The sequence below is a fragment of the Mauremys mutica genome, chromosome 3, assembly GCF_020497125.1.
Source record: "Mauremys mutica isolate MM-2020 ecotype Southern chromosome 3, ASM2049712v1, whole genome shotgun sequence".
NCBI classification, from domain to species: Eukaryota; Metazoa; Chordata; order Testudines; family Geoemydidae; genus Mauremys; species Mauremys mutica.
The window spans coordinates 55,452,306-55,477,592 of record NC_059074.1 but is presented as its reverse complement, the minus strand read 5'-3'; the positions used below and the strand labels follow the sequence as shown (position 1 = coordinate 55,477,592).

Below are 25,287 nucleotides of genomic sequence, written 5' to 3'. Positions count from 1 at the left end.
AGAGTGCCTGGAAAATCTACAGTGTTAAAGGTGACCTGTCTATGGAAGGAAGAGGTTGCTAGAATCACTTGTCAAAAATATTACAGCACTTGTACAATATTACCTTTCAATATTTGTGAGACTCTGTGTCACCTTAAACATCTGGTCTCTCTCTCTCTCTCTTTGAGAAGAGTGTTGTGTATTTGTAGTGCTCTCTTTTCATGTTCTTGAGTCTTGTGGTTTATGTCATGCTTACTTTGTAACGGGTTGTTGTAAATTATTTTATAATATGCATACTCTTCACTCCTGCTTTAGATATATCTGTGTCTCTTTATTGGCAGAGACTGAATGTTTATGCAGGTTTCTTTTCTCTAAAAAGTTTTGAAAAGAATGTATATACATTTTAAATTTAAAATAAATGTGCATAAAGTATGGGTGCATTCATAAATATAAATGGACTTGTCTACAGGCTGGCCTGATTTTCATTTGCAGTTAGTTCTTTTTATACCAGGCTGGCAGTGTACATAAGAACAGCCATACTGGGTCAGACCAAAGGTCCATCTAGCCCAGTGGCCAATGCCAGGTGCCCCAGAGGGAATGAACAGAACAGGTAATCATCAAGTGATCCATCAAGTGTAAAAGGAACTTAGAGTGGGAGAAAATCACATTTACACTGCCAGGATGGTGTAAAGGAGAATTAGGCCCTTTAGATATAGATAGATTAATATCTATAATATATTTAGAAATCTATAGATAGTTAAGACCATTGATGCTTATTAATCACAATTAATGCATTGACTAACTTACTGTATTAATCTAACATTTTTATAGCACTTGTAATGAAGAGACCTAGGTGATATACAATAATTAACAAAGGGACTTGGGTGATATACAATAATTATTAAATACATACAGTGTTCATGCCCAAATTAACTCAAACAATTCTGTCCTGTCAAAAGTATATGAATATAATTTGAAGTGTAATATTTCAACATTGTAGCCATATTATGCATGGCTCTTCTTGTGGATGTGCAAGAAAGAGAATCTCCCAGCACCTCAAAGCAGCAGTAGGAAACAATTGTGATCCCTGCACTCACTGCTGTACAGAGATTCCTCCCTCTATGCACTATTTATAAATATTACTAATATTTATGGCATCTTGCTACTACTATTTTTACTCATGATTATTTTAACTACCGGTACTTCTCTTTATAATAAAACTAACTATTTATTAATAGTAGCATTTGTTAGGTTTTTGGTGAGAATATGTAATCAGGCTTAGAGATAATCAGCCTAGAATCAAGGTCTGATTTAACATATACGTTCTATTTGCCCATAAGTCATGAGTATGAAACAAGTGACAAGAATATTGAGCTTCCTGAGTCAAGTTACAATACATCTGTTTTTCCTCTATTTCCATCCTTTTCTGTGCCCCATAAATAGCAGCTGTGGAAGCTGAGATGCATGGAGATTTTCAGACTGCAGATACCAGTAGCGTGTAATTTAAACAGAAGAGCTGGTTGATAAGAACATAAGAACGGCCATACTGGGTCAGTCCAAAGGTCCATCTAGCCCAGTAACATGTCTTCTGACAGTGGCCAATACCAGGTGCCCCAGAGGGAATGAACAGAACTGGTAATCATCAAATAATCCATCTCTGTCACTCATTTCCAGCTTCTGGCAAACAGAGAGTAAGGAAATCATCCCTTCCCATTGATGGACTTATCCTCCATGAACGGATCTAGTTCTTTTTTGAACCCTGTTATAGTCTTGGTTTTCACAACATCCTCTGGGAAGGAGTTCCACAGGTTGACTGTGCGTTGTGTGAAAAAAATACTTCCTTTCGTTTGTTTTAAACCTGCTGCCTATTAATTTCATTTGGTAACCCCTAGTTCTTGTGTTATGAGAAGGAGTATATAACACTTCCTCATTTACATTCTCCACACCACTCATGATTTTATAGACCTCTATCATATCCCCTCTTAGTCATTTCTTTTCCAAGCTGAAAAGTCCCAGTCTTATTAATCTCTCATCATATGGCAGCTGCTCTATACAGCTAATCATTTTGTTGCCCTTTTCTGAACCTTTTTCAATTCAAATTCTTTTATTCAAGATGTGGGCATACCATGGATTTATATAGAGGCAGTATGATATTTTCTGTCTTATTAGCTATCCCTTTCTTAATGATTCTCAACATTCTGTTTGCTTTTTTGACTGCCGCTGCACACGGAGTGGATGTTTTCAGAGAACAATCCACAATGACTCCAAGATCTCTTTCTTGAGTGGTAACAGCTAATTTAGACCCCATCATTTTATATGATTATGTTTTCCAATGTGCATTACTTTGCATTTATCAATATTGAATTTCATCTGCCATTTTGTTGCCCAGTCACCCGGTTTTGTGAGATCCTTTTGTAGCTCTTTGTGATGTGATTTTGCTGTTTAAATTGTGAAATATGAAATGAGCACCAAGAATCTGATAGGCCTACCAATATTTCTGCCATTCCCTAGGTCACAACACACAAAGTATACATATCAAAAGGCATTTTGCAGGGCACAGATATAAGGAGAGACAGTGACTGACAGGGGACTAAATTCTGAACGGGTGGTAAACAATCTAATGGTTCAGTCCCATGAGGTGCTGGATGTTCTTGTGGAGCTGAGCTCCCTCATTTTCTATCACTGCTTAGATATGACAGTGATGGCCTCTATAGAAAACTCTACTATAGAGAGCCCCAAATTCTGAGGTCCTTAATTTTCATTCACTCCAACTGCAGTCAGTTTCAGACAACTATGGTTTTTTAATTTAAATTAATTCCTTTCAAATATTTTCTTGCTGTCTGCAATTCTTCAGTCCAATCTGTCTGCTTTGAGCCATTCTGGGGGTTTAAAGCTGCTGTAAATCCTATTATATGGCTAGGGTAGGATTTCCTTCCCCCAACCTCCAAACAAGATGTATCCCTGGGTAGCATGGAGGCTCTGGAGTCATCTCCGCTTTTGCATCTCGCCATAGGGGACATGTCCTGGGGAAATGGAGGAGGGGAGGCAATCCTAGGTCCTCTTGATTTCTGGCTACAGCAATGGCTCCTTGGGATCATGTGAAACCAGGCATAAATTAAAACAACTGTCAGACTGTTGTAACTTACACAGGGGACAAGCCTCATTCGTAGCCAGTCACAGGATTAGAGGATTGTAGAGCTGGTTAATAGCCTCACCTCTTCAAGTCTGGCAGAGCATAGTTCAACTAGACCTAGGTTACTTCTGGCTAATGTTCTAAAATGCTGTTTTATATTAATGCACATTATTTTCAACCTTAATTCTGTCTTATTATTTTTTTCTTTTAGGGATAACAACACGGTTACCATCATTTTAGTTCTAATGTTCATTCAGGATATATTTTCTAACCATCTCCATGCTAACAAAAAACCCTAGCTGCTCAGGCTTCTTTTGCCATTCATGAATATACTGTCAGTTTCACTCATTGATCCAGGATCCTGTTCCATGTTATTTAAACTGTCTCCTGCATGCTTAGTCTTCTTTCTGATGCTGTGTACAAAACACCCCAATTGTTAGCAAAAGTTTGAAATATGCAGAGAATAACTTTTATATAATTAATAACTTGGCACCTGAGTTGCATATTTAAAAAGGGCTGTGATACTTTTGCTATATTGTCTGACTAAACAAGCAGCTCATTCTCTACTACATTGGAAGCAGTGGCATTTTAGTTTGCACAAATAAATATATTGAAGTCTTCTAATTTTATCCCATTTCTCTGGTGTGACGCTGTATGATTGAAACATGACCATTTATATCTTTAATATTGCCAAGACAATTGCAACAAATCTTGTACAAAGTAAATGACGTAAGGTGCAAATAGAAAAGTTATGATCTGCTGAGTATGATTATCCTCTTTATGTGCATATATCATTTTTGTATCTGAAGTTATGAATATTGACTATATACCTGTATTTCAAATGTGTTTGCTCCTGGTATAACACCCATAGAGTGATTTACATCCAGCCTGGCTAGCAGATTGTGAACGAACTATTCAAGTTGATGACCCATTGAAGAATATTTAACTTTCACAATGAACCATAGAAAAACTTGTCCCTGCCCGGTGAGTCGTCTTGTGGATGCCTTAGCCCAGGGTTTCTGAAACAGGGGTCACCGCTTGTGTAGGGAAAGCCCCTGGCGGGCCAGGCCGGTGTCTCTACCTGCCCTGTCCGTGGGTCCAGCCATTAGCAGCTCCCACTGGCCACGGATTGCTGCTCCGGGCCAATGGGAGCTGCTGGAAGCAGCGCAGGCTGAGGGACGTACTGGCTGCTGCTTCCAGCAGCTCCCATTGGCCTGGAGCAGCGATCCGCGGCCAGTGGGAGCCGCGATCGACCGGACCCGCGGACGGGGCAGGTAAACACACGGGCCCGGCCTGCCAGGGGCTTTCTCTCCACAAGCGGTGACCCCTGTTTGAGAAACCCTGCCTTAGCCAGAATATGGGTAATGTCTATGCCCATTAGTCATTGAAGCATGCGAGATCATGTGACTTGCTTGTGTGACCCTGTACTACATCTTGTGCCTGTAATTTCCCACAACCTGAGAGCATTCCCTCCACATGGGAGAAGGTATAAAAAACCCTGGAAGCATTTCCATTTTGCCTCTTTCCTTCTCTGATCTCTGGACTATGGGTTTACACTAAAAGGAGCATTCCAATCAATGGATCTTCTAATCTTTTGGAAGTTACCAGAGACTTTACAAGCCAACAGTCTGTAATATCACTGCTATAAATCTGATCCAAGAACTTTGCAATGAGTGTATGTTTTTGTTTTCCTAGTGTTTGTTTTCCTCTCTCTTTTCTCTTATAAATAAACCTTTAGATCAGGGGTCAGCAACCTCTGGCACGCGGCTCGCCAGGGTAAGCACCCTGGCGGGCCGGGCCAGTTTGTTTACCTGCCACATTGGCAGGTTCGGCGGATCGCGGCTCCCACTGGCCGCGGTTCACTGTCCCAGGCCAATGGGGGTGGTGGGAAGCGGCGCGGGAGAGGGTTGTGCTGGCCGTGATAGGCCAAACCTGCATCCGACAAAGTGGGTATTCGCCCACGAAAGCTCATGCTCCAATATGTCTGTTAGTCTATAAGGTGCCACAGGACTCTTTGCTGCTTTTATAGGAGTTAGGCATCCAACTCCCACCGAAATTCAATTTTATATCTCCTAATTGAAATATATTTGCAACATGAACTATAGTTTAGCATTAGTTTTTTCGCATTTACTCCTCTGGTCTGCACCCTCAGAATTTCTCTATGTTTCTAAAGGAAAAACAAATAAACAAACAAAAATTAGTTTCTCCTGGCTGTGTCTACTAGGGGTTTAGGGACCAGTTCTGCCTCATTGATATCAGCACAAATTTTGCCATTGATATTAATGGAAACAGAATCAAGTTCTTACTAATTTAGCTGAGCTGAGTGTAACCCCATCTGCTAAGTCCATAAACAGAAACCACTTATATCAAGCAGTTTCTCAAGGCTGTTTCTACCAAAAGTTTTTGTAGTCTCTGTGAGCCTTGGAGAAGCTACTTTGGGGCTATTGGACTGATGACAGTATGAATGATTTGTAGCAAAATAACTCCTTGTTTAAGCAGTCAACCTTTCAAAAAATACTCAAAGCCACTACTGCCTTTCATGAAAGAAAGACAGATTAAAAATGGAATTTCCAGTCCAAACTGTTTTTGAGACATGTGCTATTTTTTTCCTTACAAATTAAAAAAATTATCATTTTTCTACACTCTACATTTTAATAACACTCTGTTCAATTCACCTCAAATTGGGATGCATATTTTTCCAGTGGATGAGGACCTGTAAACAGGTCGACTCACCCCTGCGGCGCCTCCTGCTGGTTGCTCTGCAAATTTAGCTCAGTCCAGCCCTGGAGCACCCTCTGCAGGCTGGTGATCCACCTGTTCGTAGGCCCCCCGTGTCTCTCCCTGGACCCGGTGCCCTTCTAAATGGGGCGCTGCCCCCTAGCAGCATCCCCTTTCTCTCTGAGGGAACCCCCACCCTCTATCCCTACCTTGCCTCAGTATTTGGCTACTGCCAGTCATTGTCTAGCCCCACACTCTGGGACAGACTGCAGTATCAGCCTACTCATCACAGGCAAAGTTGGGTTTGGACCTGCTGCCTTGGCCTACCCCTGGGTTGCCCCTTTCAACCCCCAGTACCTATTGGCCTACTGCTAGGCCGCAGCCTGGGGCTTTCTAGGCTGGAGCTCCCTGGCTCCTCAGCCATCCCCAGCCCTGCTGCACTCAGGTATCTAGTCTTAAGCTCCTAAGCAGCCAGGCCCATCTCTCTCTATAGCCAGAGAGAGACTGTCTGGCATCTGGCTCCTGGCTTCCCTGGCCTTTTATAAGGCCTGTGACTCAGTTTGGGGCGTGGCCCCAGCTGCAGCCACTTCCCCAATCAGCCTAGCCTGAAGGCTGTCTTCTCAAGCCCTGCCAGGCCACTTTGTAAACCCCTTCGGGCAGGAGCAGGGTCCACCCTGCTACAGGGCCACACACAAGAAATCTTAGAGACTGTTTTATTTTGAGCAAAGAGTTTTGTGTATGTGGGAGAGAAAGAGAAAAAGACAGAAAATTGGGAGTATGATGGAAAGCTGGATAAAACCTTAACTCTGGAGAAATTACTGTCTTTCTAAAAGAGATCATACATTTTCAATTATATTTGCAAAAAACAATACCTGATATGGGAGTCCTGCCGAACTTTTATTATTAAGGACTTTATATACTGATACAGGCAGCACATTATGCTGAAGTAAACACTGTGGCCCATGGCACAGGAAGAGTTAATCTAATATGCAAAATACAAAGTTCACATCAAATGCACTATACATCACTCCTGTGCTCTTTTAATGAGCTTTAATTATTTGAATTGCAGAAGCAATGGCAGAATGACTTAAGTATCTAAACATCCTAGGTAGATTTTCAAATGAAAGGAACTAGAATAAACAATGCTGCAGAACTGATTGATCTAAAAAATAATAATAATAAAAATATCACCACTGAGAATGGAAAGTTACTAGAATAATAATTATAAAAAAGACTTTTGTACTTTTGACACACTATGTTGTTCTCCGACATACGTTCACTTAAATGTAGCTGAGTCCTTTTGCCCTGTTACACTTCACCCTATTCACAATTAATGTTTACTGTGCTTCTATTATACCTACTGAGCAGATTTAACTTGCTCTTGGGGCAAATAGATGATGCTGAACATTGATTAAAATACAGCAGCTGAATCATTACCCTTTTCTACAGAATTTCTCTTACCTGGACACCATCAGATGCAGGGATATAACTTGCCCTTTTAAATGTGTCTGTCACATTTCTGAGAATTTCCACAGAAATCAGAAGATCCCCTGCATAAAAGTTTTTCCTCTGAGTTAAATCCAACAGTGTTTTGGTCACCTGGGACATTCCATCACCAGCCAGCATCCTCTGTCCTTTGGCAAGATGCTCTTTAATCTGTGCCAATGAGAAGAGTGAAATAAATATCAGAACCTACTTTACTGCATTTAAAAATGTCTCAACCACAATAAACATCATATAATCCAAACATCCTTAGGAACTTCAAGAATCCCACTTCTCTAACAACCAATATATTTTGTATTAAGGATGAGACGAAATAACGTTAGAACAGGATAAATAAGAAGTATGTGATTTCTCACTGATCATTAGATCGTTTAGTTTGACCTCCTTTAGATCACAGGACATTACATTTCACACCGTTACCCCTGCATTGAGCCCAAAGACTTCTCAGCGCCTACTGGCCACAGTATGATCATGTATTTCCAGGTTTTTTTTTCCAGAGCAGCAGCTGTAGAGCCATTGTGCCTGATTCAGAGACAATGGTTCAGGAACCATGTGGGAACAAGGGCCAAAGCAGCCCTTTAAAAGCTTGCTTTGGTCTTTAAAACCTTGCAGTACATGCTATCAGCCTTGCCAGCCCAGCTTGGTTGACCAATGTGGAAACAAAGGCAATGTCATTGACCATCCTGTCCCCTTTAAGGGCACTAACATTATTAGAGGTGCAATCCCGGAACAAACCTTGTGCTCAATAATTTAAAAAACTGGAACTGTGAATAGCTCCTGTGCAGCAATCAAGGAGAGGGGGCTTATTTTGCCTGCTCACCCCCTGCAGATCTGTGCAGGGCCAGTGAAAAATGTAGCCCATAGTGTGCATAGCGATGGAAGAATATGTCGATCCTTGGTTGGAAGCTGAACTTGTGGATTTCAATTATTTCTAAAGTCAACTCAATATTTAAGTAAGATGTGCAGCATTCCACAAAGAGGGATGTCATAAGGCCAGCATGTGCTGAAAAAGAATGCAGCGGTTTTAAGAAACCTGCTTTTTGTACCTTATGAAAGTGCAAGTTCCTCTGAATCCAAGATAAGTTGAAAAAAGATAAAGTAGCCCAGACAGACCTTCACTCTATCCAAGATAGCTACAGAGGCAACTTAAAAGCTAGCAACCAAACTGACTGACACCACCTCTGAAAATGTACTTTCAATAGCTTTTTATCTTGGCCTGATTACTGACATCCAAAGGAAAGAAAACTGATGTAATGCAATGTGATGGTGGCATGGAATGACGGGAATAAATGTACCCTACATTACCTTCCACTGCCACTCTTTGTTTTGCTGTTTTAATTTCAAAGAAGGGGAAAAAACTGTAGCAAAAAATGCAGTACATGAAAAATATCAACAATGTTTTAAGGAAAGTGATATATAAAATGCAAGTACATTCTGACACACAAAATTTAAATATTATTCACACTATAGTATAGTATCATTTGGGCTACCTCCTTAAATGCTGTTGAGATACACTAGATACACTCAACATAGCTGGGTGTTGGGTGCGCAAACGTGGTCGACTCTAAGCCACTTTGTGGCTTTCCAATTCTGGGATGAAACCCCAGCATAAATTAAAAATCAGCTTCAAGCTGCTCCATGTTATGCTCAGCTGCCCACTGCTCCCAGGGACCTTTCCAGTATCAGGAAAACAAACATATATATAGAGAGAGAGAGAGAGAGCGCAACCTATCTCCTAGAACAGACATTGAGTCCAGCCCACTGCCTTCACTAGCAGAACCAAGTACTGATTTTGCCCCAGATCCCAAGTGGTCCCCTTAAGGATTGAACTCACAACCCTAGGTTCAGCAGACTAATGCTCAAACCACTGAGCTATCCCTGACAAAGCCCCAGGAATCCTCTGGGTATAGAGGCAGCTCTAAACCAGCCAGGGATTGCCCCTATTTTGGGGGGCAGAGGAATGCTCAGTGGTTTTCCTCTCCCAGGTTATCAGCTGCTGCAGGCAGAACAGGGTGAGGATCTGATTCTATATGTTAACTACAAGAATTAGGGGATAAAAGCATTATTATTCAGTTTCAACAAACAAGTATTAGTAATATTAATGTAGGCAAATGAATTCTTTAGACAAATGTTTCAGAAGAACGCCTCCTTCAGTGTACAGAAAACTGCAAAGGGTAATTAGGTGAGAAACTTGTTTACAGAATTCATTTTCTTCAGTTTCCATCAGACTTAAGAGAGGGTATTTAAAGTGAGCTTGTAAGAAAACAAACAGTATGAAATGGGCATGAGAGAGGATAGAAGCTCTTGTGATTCAGGCACTGGACTGGGGGGTTGAATAGACCTGGCTTCAATTCCTGTCGATACCACAGACTTTCTAGGTGACCTGGAGTGAGTCTTTTCATCTCTCTATCCTTCAGTTCCTTGTCTCTAATCTTGGGATAATTAAACTTCTTTCCCCCATTGGGGTGACGTGAAATACATCCATTAAGGTTGCAAATGCAATGGTGATGGGAACCATATAAGCATCCAGACAGATACTTGCACATGTTGGGAGAGACCATTCCTGCACTGGCCAAAACCACTGGGGAGGGAAAGTGATTCACGTGTGCAAGACAAAAAATATGTAATAGAGACACTGTTCTATCCCTCAGTTTGTTTGCTACTGGCTGTCTTAGCTGCACATCTATAAGTTCACGATAACTGCTTTTCAACAAAACAAACACTGTGAACCCAAATACAGATTCAAGACTCCTTGTCTCTGGCCACATGTCTTCCTTTCCCTTTTTTATATTCCATGACACACACACTTGAGAAGCAGCAGAACTCAAAGTCAGAATTTGTAAGTTCTGTTCTTGACTGTGCTCCTGACTCTATGGCCATGGGCAAGTTACTTAACTTCTTTGTACTCCCGCATCCCCACTGGTAAAACAAAGATAATACCTATCTACATAACTGAGAGATGGGGGCTCCAATATTAATTAGCTAGAGTTAAACTGGACTGCATGCGTGTGTAAGAGAGTAAGAACCTTGCTTACATCTCTACCTGGGCTACCTAGACATGGTTACTTCTTTTTGGAAACAGACAAGGAGTGAGTGGGAAGGGTGGTAAATGGGGGGAGCCTTGTCTCTAGCCCTCCTATGTCTGTGTGGAGGTGGTTTGGTACCACTATATGCTGATATAAAATATTACTACCCCAGGAGAAAGGGAAAGCAGAGAGGAAATTGTGGCCACAGCTCCTTCATGGAATGCTCCTACTGTAGGGCCTAACAAGAGGCACTATGGCTGTATCCTTGTGACAAATTGAGCCCTTGTGACAAAATCTAGCAGTGGCTACCAGCTGCCTAACGATATTATGTTTTTTGTCGGCTTTGCAACAGAGGAGAGTTTTAAGGAGGGATTTGAAAGAAGATGGTGAGGTGGCTTTGAGGTCCCCGCAAACATCAATAAAGCCACCTGGCTGTCCTCTTTGAAGATCTCCTTTGTCTTGATGCCTACTCAGTTACCCACTCAACAGTGGCTAGCTGTGGCCACTGTTTATCATGCTGACCACTACTGTCTTATTGTTATCTTGTGTTCCACCCATTCATGTATCCACTTGTCATCTTTCATCTTAGATTATAGACTGTCGGGGTGGAGACCATCTTTGTTCAGCACCTAGCCCAGTTGGGTCTTGATCCATGACTGGGGTCCTGAGGTGCTACCACAGTACAAATAATAAACAACACTAATTCCCTTAATGTCTTTAAAGCTCTTGAACATATAAGGCACTGTAGGGGTGTGTTTACACAACAGAACTTTACAAATCTGTAGCTGTACCAGTGGGAGCCCTAGCACAGACATAGCTCCCAAAGCAAGACACATTTTTACTACATGCTGACATGGTGGTAAAAATGGTCCCAGCAGCAGGAGCTTTGCTGACACTAATGTTCTCCCAGGCAATGGGATTTTATAAAACTAAATAGTGGTAAGTATTAGATTTTGGGGCCAAATTTAGGAGTGGCATAAATGGTGGAGGAAGTTACAATATCATGAAGCAGTGAAAGTGAGTGCAAATGAGTGAGAGTTAGTGGAAGGGTGCAGCTGTAGCCAGAAGAGCAACCAGCAATAACGAGGAAATAGGAAGGTGTAAAATACAGCAACCTCCCCACCACCAATGTATCTTAGCAAAATATAATGCTCGCCACCATTTACATCACCCCTGATTTGCTGCATAGCAAATGTGGTTGTGTCTGCATGCGACACAGAAAGTGGTGCAAGATGCTGACTGCCATTTCCATAACTGCACTTTGTCCTTGTTCTCCTACTGTAGAATGGTTCTCAAATCCCCTATGCATGCCATGCAGGTTCACTGCTGTTGTGTGAAACAACTGAGCATATTTTCACAGTACTGCATGAATCTGCAGACAAATACCTTGAATGGATTACTCATCTTACGCATGAAGCTGCTACATACCACTTTAATCACAGGCTAGATCCTCAGCTGGTGTAAACTGGCATAGTTCTATTACCTTTAATGGAGCTAGGTAAATTTATACCACCTGAGGATCTGGCCCCAGATGACTAGTGCTCTGCATGTGTACTGTAAGTGACAGTCAGGCTTAATGGGAGTTAGATATGCCTAGTTATGTCATGCAGATCTGTGAAAAATGTAGCAACCTGGGCACCGTGATTAGGCCGACCTCATCCCCAGCCTAGCTGCAGCTAGGTGGATGGAAGAATTCTTCCGTCAATGTAGTTACCACCTCTCGGATGGTGGATTAACTACATCAACCAACGGAAAAACCCCTTCTGTAGACACAGCCTCAGGGTGAGGATGCAGATTGTTCCCATCAGAAGGCCCAGACAATAAAAGTTAATATTTTTCCTCTACATCCTGGTTATTGTCTATGCCACCAGGATTATTCACTGCCTTCCATTGCCCAAGAAAGTTACTCTGGACAACACTCAAGGTCTTTCTAGCATTCTGTGGAGGTCATTTTTTAGTAGCCTTCCAGGCAAGCTCATTGAAAATAAAGTTTATGAGCCGAGAGATGGTGAAATGAAGCAGCTGTTAAAGTGATACTTCAATTGTCAGCCCTGCCTGTAGCAGCACGTATGGCATATCTACATACTTGAAAAAATTACTGAAATGTTTAGCTGGACATTGACTCAGAGTTCAGCCTGTCTACATCCCTTGATTTGTCAGCATCTATGACCCATCTAACGGGTATAAAAATTAACCTTGACAATGTCAAACCTAGGCCCATAGTATCACACTGATAATTTATATACAGTACTATAGTTACAGTAAATCTGAATAGCTATACTCAGTGTAAAAAGACTCCGAACAACTAATATTCAAACAAATGATAAAAGATTCTAAGTGATCAGTTTAAAGAATCACTAAGAATATTCCCATCCTTTATTTGTTTTTAATTTTGTCATTTGATGGCTTGAGTTAATGATTTGGTATTGCTAATACCATTGGTGCATTTTAATGTAGGACCTCTACATAAAAATAAAAAAATAAAAATAAATTAGTTGAAAGAAAAATATATCCTAAAATATTTTTTCTGATCTGCAAAAGACTTTGTTTTGTATCTTCACACCTCAGCTAGTCCTAAATGATAAATTAATTTAACATTAAAACTTTGTAGAGTCTTAACCTGAGATTTCAACACACTTAGGGTATGTCTACACTGCAGTTAGACACCTGTGGCTGGCCTGTGCCAGCTGACTTGGGCTTGTGGGACTCAGGTTAAGGAGCTGTTTAATTGTGAAGTAGACATTCAGGCTTGGGCTGCAGCCTGAGCTCTGAGACCTTCCCACCTTGCAGGCTCCAGGCCAAGCCAGAATGTCTACTCCACAATTAAACAGCCCCTTAGCCCAAGTCCCTTAGCCCCAGTCAGCTGGCTCAGGCCAGCCATGGGTTATTAATTGCAGTGTAGACATATCCTTAATGAACATTAATTAATTATTTTATCCTTACCACACTCCAATCTTATGTCTAGAAGGAATTGTGGCTCAAAGAGGTTTTATCCAAAATTATCAATATGAGTATCTAAAGTTAGGCACCTAAGTAAATGGCCTAAAATATATCCATGTCTTATAGACCCATTCCATAGACATATATGCCATTCTAGGCTGCATTGAACTCATTCAGCATAGCAGTGTTTAACCTTTAACTTGGTGTCTCTGCAAGGAATCCGTCCCTTTGATACTTGAACTGAAGGAGAGAAAAACATGTTAACAGTCCTTACTTTGGTTTCAGGAATATGAAATCAAAGTTCCATATATTTTTCTTTCAACTAATTTATTATTATTTTATTAATTTATAATTAAGGATTTTAATGGAAACAAATTGAGTTTAAAAAGGCTTTAAGAGTCCAAGAGTATTACTTCATTCTTCTTTTTTAAATTATGATGGTAGCACCTAAAGTCTCAGATAAATATAAAGAACATAAAAACACAGAAGAGCAAAATTCCTCTTTGTGAATATTTACAATCTAATTTCATATAACAATCATCTCTCCTTTTTGGCATTAAAAGGCTTTTATTAAAGGGATTGCTAATGCAATGAATAACTTTTTCCAAATACGTTATAGTGAAATGAGTTGTTGGTGCCAGTCCAGGTCATAGTAGATAGCTGCATATTTAAAAAACCACCACCGCAAGTTGCACTCTTATAAAAAATGTCACCAGAGTCAAAGAATTTAATGGACATGAAAACTGAATTTTCTTCTTTCCTCTAGATCAGTGGTTCTCAACCAGGGGTACATGTACCCCTGGGGATATGCAGAGGTGTTCCAGGGGGTACTCAACTCATCTAGATATTTGCCTAGTTTTACAAGAGGCTACATAAAAAGCACTCGCGAAGTCAGTACAAACTAAAATTTCATACAGACAATGACTTATTTAAACTGCTTGATATACTGTACACTGAAATGTAAGTACAATATTTATATTCCAATTTTTTATATATAATTATAAGGTAAAAATGAGAAAGTAGACAATTTTTCACTACTAGTGTACTTCTGTATTTTTATGTCTGATTTTGTAAGCAAGTACAAAAGTGAGGTGAAACTTGTGGGTATGCAAGACAAATCAGACTCTCCTGAAATGGGTACAGTAGTCTGGGAAGGTTGAGAGCCACTGCTCTAAATGTGGTCCCTCACAGTTATGACTGGAAGCTCACTGGAAGAAAAATGTAGAAACTGCCACTGCATCTGTTCTGTGGAGTTATGGATTCTCCTCTCACATGCATCAGATTTACACCAGTGCAACTCTATTGTCTGTGGTGAACTTACTCTTGATTTACACTGGTATAAATAAGAGGAGAATTGTTTTCACTGTATAGAGCATTTCTGCCCCGGTGTCATTCGGTTACCAAAACAGTTTATTGAAAGAAAAAAGAGTGTATGAGCATACATGCCTCCCCACAACATACATAGTTCACTGGCAAACTGAATCTTTGCATATAAACCAGACAAACTGTATGTGTTCAGCCCTTACCGTACAGTGCATGTTGCAGAAAATCTCAGAAAATCAGCTACTGCCAGTGCTGCTCTTGTATATTGTTAGATGAAGAATGAGAATTGCCCGGAGAGCTCCTAAATTCTAATTGCCCTCCCTCTATCCCCCAATAGGAGGCTTTCAAGAGATTTTTACAACTCTCACCCATTCCATAGTCTTCTTTTTATTATACTATTATTAATTGCTTTATTGCCACTAATTCCAGCCCTAGAGCTTTGGCCATCAAAGAAGCATCATGTGCAGCTGCATTCCCCTAGGATTGATTTTGACTACTACATACAAATGCACAAATATAGTAATTGATTTTTAGGGGACATGCAATGATGCATTCGTTAGTACAAATGGCCACGATTAAGCTTCTACATTTAAGTTCTCCCACAAAATTTATGAATAGGAAGGTTGTAGGATTTTTCTCCAGTAGTGGAAAAATGGCTTTGGGGGACACAATCACAAAAGGAAGTTCCATTTCTTTTGTTTTTCATATTTTTTCTTGTTCAATTTGTCACTGAGTTTGTTGAACCGCATTTATATGATGTTTTAAGTATTGCCACTTAGAACGGCAGTTACCTGTGACTAATTCAACTCACATTGGAATGCTGTGTGAGAGGTGGTTGGGTTTTGTTTTTTTAAACCAGAGGGTATATCTTTAAGTTTTGGCATTATCTATGTATAATGCAAGTTGACAGGAGCAGGAGTTGAGGGGAAAGAGAATGAGGAATCTGAAAGGTTTGTTTTCATTTTATGACAGACATAGTATTGCTTGGGGGGGTAAGTCTCTCATGGATCTCCATACTGAGGGAACTGCCAAAGCTGGGGGGTATAGTGAGGGTATGTACTTCAAATAATTTGTCTTTCCTTTTACACAGTACATCCTGTTTATCGGGAATCCTTCTTAATCTCTCTCTCTCTCCCGTTAATATAGGTAAATTATGCATTTATCTGATTATATATTGATGTGGCGGTTGAAATCCTAGTCACCTTGTTTGTGTGTACAAGGTAATCAGAATTTGGCCCAATTTGAGTACATTATTATTATATTACAGTAGTGTCCAGAGACCATAAATCAGATTGGGGCTCCATCATGGCACACTGGATACACAGCAAAAATACGGTTCTTGCTCCAAAGAATTTACAATCTAAGTACAAGATGAGAGACAACAGGGAGAAACAGCAAACAGGTGGGGAGAGCAAAAGGTAACAGAGGGATGATTATGTTAAGTGTAATGTACTGTAACCATTGTTTTCCAAGAGCCTAGCCAAATTCCTGAAATCGTTCTGCAAGTTACATTACAGTGAACAGTTTTACTGTGGTGATAGACTTTAAGGAACAACTGCATGAGTGCTTTCTTTATCTAGTTCTTAAATGGCCTTCATCTTTCTTTTTCCCTCTGTAGTGGAGTTCACCTGTCGGCTGCAGTGTTGGTTGGCTTAGAATATCAATGCGATCAGGGAGCACTCAGAGCTGATCACTGCTGTAGCACAACTCAGCATTAGGGAGCAGTGGCAGAAACAACAGGAGAAAAGTTCAGTTTACTTTTTCTTTTTTTTTTTTTTTTGAAAGCAGACGTGATCAGAGTGATTGGGGATGGTGAGGCAGGAAACTTTATTGATGTTATGTGGGATTTAAAGAGAGGCAGGAAACCTTATTGATGTTCCGTGGGATTTAAAGAGAGGAGGTACAGAAATGGAAGGGAAGAAAGGCAAGGAGATGCAGGGGCTTTGGTGATTTCAACCACCTTTGCACTCTCCAGATCCTGGCTGCCCTGGGGACTGGCGAGGTGCTTGTTGTAATACAGAATGCCCTGTAGGCCTGTCTAAGGCCTGGTCTACACTAAGAAGGGGGGGTCGAACTAGGGTACGCAAATTCAGCTACGTGAATAGCGTAGCTGAATTCGAAGTACCCTAGTTCGACCTACTCACCCGTCCAGACACGGCGGGGTCGAACTCCGCGGCTCCCCCGTTGACTCCGCCACCGCCGTTTGCAGTGGTGGAGTACCGGAGTCGACCGCAGCGCTTCCGGAGTTCGAATTATCGCGTCTAGATCAGACGCGATAGTTCGAACTCCGAGAAGTCGAACTCATTGCGTCGACCCGGAAGGTAAGTGTAAACCTACCCTAAGTTAGAGGAAATGCCCAGGACTACCCAGTATCTCCTGCACAGCCCTGTGTTCCAAACCCTAAGCCTCACCTCAGCACACCTGGGCTTGTGAGGGGATCCTCAGGAGGCAGCTTTCTGGGTTAGCCACACTGGGGAATCTTCCCACAGCCAGAGTCAGGGCTTTTAGGGCCCTTTTATGCCTCTCTGGTCCTTTCATACTGCCATCCCAGGGGCCAAAGCAGGGGTCAGTCTTTTTTGCCGTCAGGCTTTCTTTTAATGTAGGATTTCTAGAGGAAAGAGGGGACATAGAGCTTGGAGGGGAAGAGGGAACATTTATTTTTGTACTAATTTGAATGTATATTAGAGCAGCATTTCTGAAACTGGGGACTGTGGGGTTCTGAGGGTACTCCAGGGGTTCTGTGGACAATGCTGATCAACTCCTCCCTTAACTCCAAACCGGGAGATTTTAGGTGCTAAAAGTCCGGCGGCGCAACGGGGCTAAGGCAGGCTTCTTGCCTACCCTCACTCTGTGCCACTCCCGGAAGCGGCCAGCACGTCCCTGCGTCCCCTAGGGGAGGGAGGGCAGGGGGGGTCTCCACACGCTGCCGCTGACCCGACCTTCAACTCTGCAGCTGCCATTGGCCGGGAACTACAGCCAATGGGAGCTGCGGGGTCGGGGCCTGCGGGCAGAAGCAGCACATGGAGACCCCTACCCACCCCCTGCCTAGGAGCCACTGCCAGAGGAATGTGCCAGTCACTTTCTGGACCCGCCCAAGGTAAGTGCCGCCCACCCGGAGCCCACACCCCCAACCCCCTGCACCAGCCCAGAGCCTGCACCCAAACTCCCTCCCAGAGCCCACACCCTGAACCCTCTCCTGCACCCAAACTCCCTCCCAGAGCCCGCACCCCTCACCCCCCACACCCAAATTCCCTCCCAAAGCCAGAACCCCCTCTTGCATGCAACCCTCCCTGCCCCAGCCTGGTGAAAGTGAGTGAGGGTAGGGGAGAGCGAGCGATGGAGGGATGGAGGATGGACTGAGTGAGGGGAGTGGGAAGAGGTGGGGCAGAGGTGTGGTCTTGGGGGAAGGTGTGGAGTGGGGGTAGGGCTTGGGGCTGAGTATGGGGGTTTAGGAAGCCCCAAAAATGTTAAATCAAAATGGAGGTCCTCGGGTTGCAAAAATTTGAGAATCGCTGTATCAGAGGGATTAAATGAGACTTCAAAGGAATTACTTGCCAAGAAACAGGAAGAGCTCATCTTTACATTTCTTTGTACCAGTTCTGAAGCTCATATGTAAGGAAAAACTCTCTGCATCAATACTATACTCTGCCAAGAAAGGGTGAAAAGAGGGTAAGAGAAATGAGCCAATGCTGGACTTCTCCATTCCTTCAAGTCCATTCCTCTTCCAGAATGGGGCTAGGGAGAAAGGGAGAATTCTCCACCATAGGTTTTCTCTCCGCATAGTTGTAGTTGCTAAATGGTAGGCAGTAGTTGCCTTTTTTCTCTTGATCCTCTTTTTCTCTTTCTTCACCTGCTGGCTACTTCCTCATTTTGTTCAGCACAGTGGGGAGCCAGAGACAGGAAATGAAAGAACATAAGAACATAACATAAGAACAGCCATACTGGGTCAGACCAGAGGTCCATCTAGCCCAGTATCCTGTCTACCGACAGTGGCCAATGCCAGGTGTCCCAGAGGCAGGGCTGGCTCCAGACCCCAGCGCGCCAAGCGCGTGCTTGGGGCGGCATTTTGCCGGCAGGGCGACAGACGGCTCCGGCGGACCTCCCGCAGGCATGACTGCGGAGGGTCCGCTGGTCCCGCAGCCCCGGTGGAGCTCCCGCAGAAATGCCTGTGGAGGGTCCGCTGGTCCCACGGCTCCGGTGGAGCATCCACAGGCATGCCTGCGGGAGGTCCACCAGAGCCGCGGGACCAGCGGACCCTCCGCAGGCACGTCTGCAAGAGGTCCCCCGTAGCCGCGGGACCGGCGACCGCCAGAGCGCGCCGCTCTGCTTGGGGCGGCAGAATTCCTAGAGCCGCCCCTGCCCAGAGGGAGTGAACCTAACAGGTAATGATCAAGTGATCTCTCTCCTGCCATCCATCTCCACCCTCTGACAAACAGAGGCTAGGGACACCATTATTTACCCATCCTGGCTAATAGCCATTAATGGACTTAATCTCCATGAATTAATCCAGTTCTCTTTTAAACGCTGGTATAGTCCTAGCCTTCACAACCTCCTCAGGCAAGGAATTCCACAAGTTGACTGCGTGCTACGTGAAGAAGAACTTCCTTTTATTTGTTTTAAACCTGCTGCCCATTAATTTCATTTGGCCCCTAGTTCTTGTATTATGGGAATAAGTAAATAACTTTTCCTTATCTAATTTCTCCACATCACTCATGATTTTATATACCTCTATCATATTCTCCCTTAGTCTCCTCTTTTCCAAGCTGAAAAGTCCCAGCCCCTTTAATCTCTCCTCATATGGGACCCGTTCCAAACCTCTAATCATTTTAGTTGCCCTTCTCTGAACCTTTTCTGGTGCCAGTATATCTTTTTTGAGATGAGGAGACCACATCTGTACGCAGTATTCGAGATGTGGGCGTACCATCGATTTATATAAGGGCAATAATATATTCTCCGTCCTATTCTCTATCCCCCTTTTAATGATTCCTAACATCCTGTTTGCTTTTTTGACTGCCTCTGCACAATGCATGGATGTCTTCAGAGAACTATCCAGGATGACTCCAAGATCTTTTTCCTGATTCATTGTAGCTAAATTAGCTCCCATCATATTGTATGTATAGTTGGGGTTATTTTTTCCAATGTGCATTACTTTACATTTATCCACATTAAATTTCATTTGCCATTTTGTTGCCCAATCAGTTTTGTGTGATCTTTTTTTTAAGTTCTTCACAGTCTGCTTTGGTCTTAACTATCTTGAGCAGTTTAGTATCATCTGAAAACTTTGCCACCTCACTGGTTACCCCTTCCTTCAGATCATTTATGAATAAGTTGAATAGGATTGGTCCTAGGACTGACCCTTGGCGAACACCACTAGTAACCCCTCTCCATTCTGAGAATTTACCATTAATTCCTACCCTTTGTTCCCTGTCTTTTAACCAGTTCTCAATCCATGAAAGGACCTTCCCTTTTATCCCATGACAGTTTAATTTACGTAAGAGCCTTTGGTGAGGGACCTTGTCAAAGGCTTTCTGGAAATCTAAGTACAGTATGTCCACTGGATCCCCCTTGTCCACATGTTTGTTGACCCCTTCAAAGAACACTAATAGATTAGTAAGACACGATTTCCCTTTACAGAAACCATGTTGACTTTTGCCCAACAATTTATGTTCTTCTAGGTGTCTGACAATTTTATTCTTTACTATTGTTTCAACTAATTTACCCGGTACTGATGTTAGACTTACCAGTCTGTAGTTGCCGGGATCACCTCTAGAGCCCTTTTTAAATATTGGCGTTATATTAGCTATCCTCCAGTCACTGGGTACAAAAGCCAATTTAAAGGACAGGTTACAAACCCTAGTTAATAGTTCTGCAACTTCACATTTGAGTTCTTTCAGAACTCTTAGGTGAATGCCATCTGGTCCCGGTGGAAGCAAAATGTGGAACCAGGGAAAGGGGGAGCATGGATGGCACTGATCAGGTGTTTTGAGAGATGAGGGAAAAAGCGTATGTTGCAACCTCTTGCAAAGCTATGAAGGTGACAGAACAGGTTCTACTGCTGCAATTCCCTGAGCCCACAGCCTGGTAATGGGAAGATGATTCAACATGAACTAAAGTACGAGTGGGACCTCGGGACAGCAATAAGGGAACTGCAAGTTCAAATCACTGCAAAAATAACTGAGTCAGCTCTACCCTGCAACCACGTAAAAAGAGATGAACCAGTAAACTCGCAGAGGAGGCAATACATTGTCTGGAAGCAGAGCAGTCATTTCATCGAGGAATACACTGACTGGCTGATAAGCTGCCCTTGTAATATAATTTGGAAAAATGAAATCAGTTCTAATGAGCTGCAGCTGAGGCAAATCATTATTCACCTCAGAGTTTGTTTGATCAAATTATATTTCAGCCTACCAATTGCAATATAGTGAATAATATTGCTGAGCAGGAAGCGAAAGCAAAATTATGGCATGATCTAGAAGGAGCAGAAAAGCAATTTTATGGCCTATACTATCATTTTCATATGCAAAAATTCATCTGCATAATTCCCAATACACTCGGATGAGAATATATTCATGTAAGCAAAGTTGGGAAATGTGTTCTTGATGATACCACTATAAGGTGAATTCATAACTGTTTGAAAGACCATGCTCAAAGAGTAGTTATAATTGGTTCACTCTCAAACTGGCAGAACATATCTAGTAGGGTCCTGCAGAGGTCTATCTGGTACAATTCAAGATTTTCATTAATGACTTGGTTAATGGTGTGGAAAGTATGCTTATAAAATGTGTGGATGACACCAAACTGGGCGGGGTTGCAAGCACTTTGGAGAATTCAACCTTGACAAATTGGAGAATTGGTCTGTAATCAACAAGATGAAATTCAACAAAGACAAGTGCAAAGTACTACACTTGGGAAGGAAAAGTCAAAATGAGCACTAACTGCCTAGGTGATAGTACTGCTAAAATGGATCTGGGAGTTACAGTGGATCACAGATATGACTCAACATTGTAATGCAGTTGCAAAAAAGGCTAATATCACTCTGGTATTAATGGAAGCATTGTATGTAAGACAAGGGAGGTGGTATTAACAGGAGCGTTGTATGTAAGACAAGGGAGGTAATTGTCTTGCTCTACTTGGCACTGGTGAGGCCTCAGAGTATTTTGTCCAGTTTGGGGTACCACATTTTAAGAAGATGTGGACAAATTGGAGAGTGTTCAGATGTTCAGATGAGAGCAACAAAAATGGAAAAAGGTTTAGAAAACCTGACTGTAGTGGGTGGTCACCCGCTCGGGCCTTAGACGGCTTAAAACAGCCCAGGAGAGGGCTGTGGCTGGGAGCAAGCAGTTCCCAGGCTGATTGGGGAAGCAGGCTCAGCTGTGGCCACGCCCCAATCAGGGCCAGCTGGCCCTTATAAGAAGGCAGTGGGCCAAGAGCACAGTCCATCTCTCTCTGTCTTTAAAGGGAGAAGGGCCTGGCTGCTGGGAAGCTGAACAGAGTACCTGAGGGGAGCAGGGCTGGGGAATAGGGCAAGGGATATGGGGAGCTCCCGCCCGGAAAAGCCCCAGGCTGCGGCCTTGTCAAAGGTACTAGCGTGCAAGGGTGCAGCCCAGGGTAGGCAGAGGCAGCTGGTCCAAACGCTCCTTGCTGGTGATGAGTGGTTTTTACACTGCAGTCTGCCTCAGTGATTGGGGCTAGATGGTGACTGGCAGTAGCCCAAGACTGAGGCGAGGTGAGGATAGTGGGTGGGGGTTCCCCTGGGTGGGGAGACCCAGAGAGCAGGTGTACTGCCAGAGGGCAGTGCCCAAGGCTAAGGGGCACTGGGTCCGGGAGGGATATGGGGGCCAGCGGCAGCGAGGCACCAGCCTGCAGAGGGCGCGCTGGGTCAAAAGAGCTAATTCCCAGGGTGACCAACAGAAGGTGCTGCAGGAGTGAGTGCCGCACCGTTACACTGACCTATGAGGAAAGGTTAAAAAAAGCTGGTTGTGTTTAGTCTTGACAAAAGAAGACTGAAGATGGACCTGATAACAGTCTTCAAATGTGATAATGAGAATGGTGATCAATTACTCTCCATATTCATTGAAGGTAAGACAAGAAGCAACCAGATTACTCTCTAGCAAGGGAGATTTAGTTTAGGTATTAGGAAAAAATATCTAATTATAAGGACAGCTAAGCACTGGAATAGGAAGTTTTTAAGAACAAGTTAGCTGATCACCTGTCAGGGATGGTGTTGGCATTTTTGGTCCTGCCTCAGCATATGGGGCTGGTTTAGATGACCTCTCAAGGTCCCTTTCAGCCTTAGATTTAATCACTTGAAACTAGTCAGTTATTTCTTATGTGAATCTTTGCTCCCAGACTCCCAAGAGTTAACTGTTTTTCTAACTTAATCTCCTCTTTAGAATAAGAGCCTGATTTTCATGTATTCATGCCTGATTCAGGAGATTAATTACACAAATACTAGTGTTTGGCATCTAAGTGCCTAAATATGGAATTTTAGTCATCTAAATTTGAAAATTGGGCTCCATTCATTCTTTAAGTTAGATTTAGAAAATAAGAAACAATTGAGAGATTTTCAGATATTTCTGATGACATTCAGAAAGCAAGACATATTATGTGCTTTCATAGACATCACTATTTATTAGCATTTTCAGCACAATATACACATATTATGCAGTCTTTAAATGGCCAAGAGCCACTTCAAGGAATTTCACTTTAAGTGCACAGGTTACTCTATCTTTGATGTGGAGCAGTGACATGTTATCAAGACTATCTTGTCTTTTCCAAAAGCTATGTTTGCTCTGGAGAAGGTTTTTAATGGTCCCCATGGACAAGTCATTTGAGCTAGCAATGAATTCATGGTAACTCCCCCTTTTCTAAGTCTTGGAGAGGTTGGTGGTGGAGTCACTGCTAGTTTTAGTGTCTGATCATTTTCTTAGGGGTACAGGCAGAAGTTAAATGTTGATTCTTTAAGATCAGTGAGCATCATTGGTCACAGTAGCTTCACCCATTCCTTCCAGAAAGCTCCCATAGGGTTATGATGAGTAATTGCTCTTCTGTCCCAAACCATTCTACTCTTGTCCTACATGTTCTGCACTAGCCACCATTTCATTTCCAGGTGCTGTTTAATGTGGCTACCATCTTTAGAGCTGGTCAGGGTATCAAAAATACTTCTTCCCTATTTCCTCATCCCAACACCTGTGTTCAAGCTGTTGGTCTCAGAGGTGGGTGTTTATTCAAAGGAACCAGCTGCAAGATATTCTCAGTGGTAGACTCTTGGCACTGTAATCCTCTCACTGCATAGCTACCAGAATTTGAGTCTAGTCCAGTGGTGGGCAACATGCAGCCTGTCAGAGTAATCTGTTGGCGGGCCTCCAGAAAGTTTGTTTATATTTGCATGGCCACCCACAGCTCCCAGTAGCTGTGGTTCACCCTTCCTGGCCAATGGGAGCTGTGGGAAGCGGTGTGGGCCACAGGGATGTGCTGGCTACCACTTCCTGCAGCTCCCATTGGCCAGGAACAGCGAACCACAGCCCCTGGGAGCTGCGTGCGGCCATGCAAATGTAAACAAACTGTCTGGCAGCCCACCAGTAGATTATCCTGATGGGATGCGTGTGGCCCACTGGTCCAGTCTGTCCAGTTGTGATGCAAAGGACAATTCTCTGTCACGGCATTTCACTGATTGTAGGTGGTGGGACTTCCTTTCAAAATTACTCTCCTGGCTGCTAATCCTGATTCTGATTCTGCTCCTTTAGGGAGTCTGATCCATTCATTGTAGAGATTTCTGAAGCATAGGCCCTTGATTATCTTCTTTATCTAAATGATGTAAGAAGCACCCATAAATCACCAGGAGGTCAAACCTACAGCTTCCAGGCCAGATCCAGCCCACTTTAGGTATTTATATTTACTGCAGGACGTATTCAGAATGTAAGGTTTCACTTAAACTGGAACTGAAGAAGTGTAACCTTCCTCAGTAGACAGTGGAAACAATGAATCAGAGATGTGAACTGTCTGACTTGCAGCTGATGTCATTAGAGTTCCAGCTCTTATGCCCAGTGATGACACTTCAGTGTCATCATTAACAATTTCATCAACGACTTAGATATTGGCATAGAAAGTACGCTTATTGCAGATGATACCAAACTGGGAGGGATTGCAACTGCTTTGGAGGTCAGGGTCATAATTCAAAATGATCTGGACAAATTGAAGAAATGGTCTTAGGTAAACAGGATGAAGTTTAACAAAGACAAATGCAAAGTGCTCCACTTAGGAAGGAAAAATCAGTTTCACACATACAAAATGGGAAGAGACTGTCTAGGAAGGAGTACAGCAGAAAGGAATCTAGGGGTTATAGTGGACCACAAGCTAAATATGAGTCAACAGTGTGATGCTGTTGCAAAAAAAGCAAACATGATTCTGGGATGCATTGACAGGTGTGTTGTGAGCAAGACACGAGAGGTCATTCTTCCGCTCTACTCTGCGCTGGTCGGGCCTCAGTGGAGTATTGTGTCCAGTTCTGGGCACCGCATTTCAAGAAAGATGTGGAGAAATTGGAGAGGGTCCAGAGAAGAGCAACAAGAATGAGTAAAGGTCTTGAGAACATGACCTATGAAGGAAGGCTGAAAGAATTGGGTTTGTTTAGTTTGGAAAAGAGAAGACTGAGAGGGGACATGA

The 25,287-nt window shown here is 42.8% G+C and overlaps 1 protein-coding gene across 1 annotated transcript in view; it reads right to left on the bottom strand.

Moving 5' to 3' along the window:
• ADGRB3 (adhesion G protein-coupled receptor B3) overlaps positions 1-25,287 on the bottom strand; it is a 646,981-nt gene that overhangs the window by 294,243 nt on the left and 327,451 nt on the right. The window contains exon 11 of the mRNA XM_045011262.1: positions 7,292-7,486. Within this exon, the coding sequence (XP_044867197.1) occupies positions 7,292-7,486 (195 nt within the window). The remainder of the gene's footprint in view (positions 1-7,291; positions 7,487-25,287) is intronic.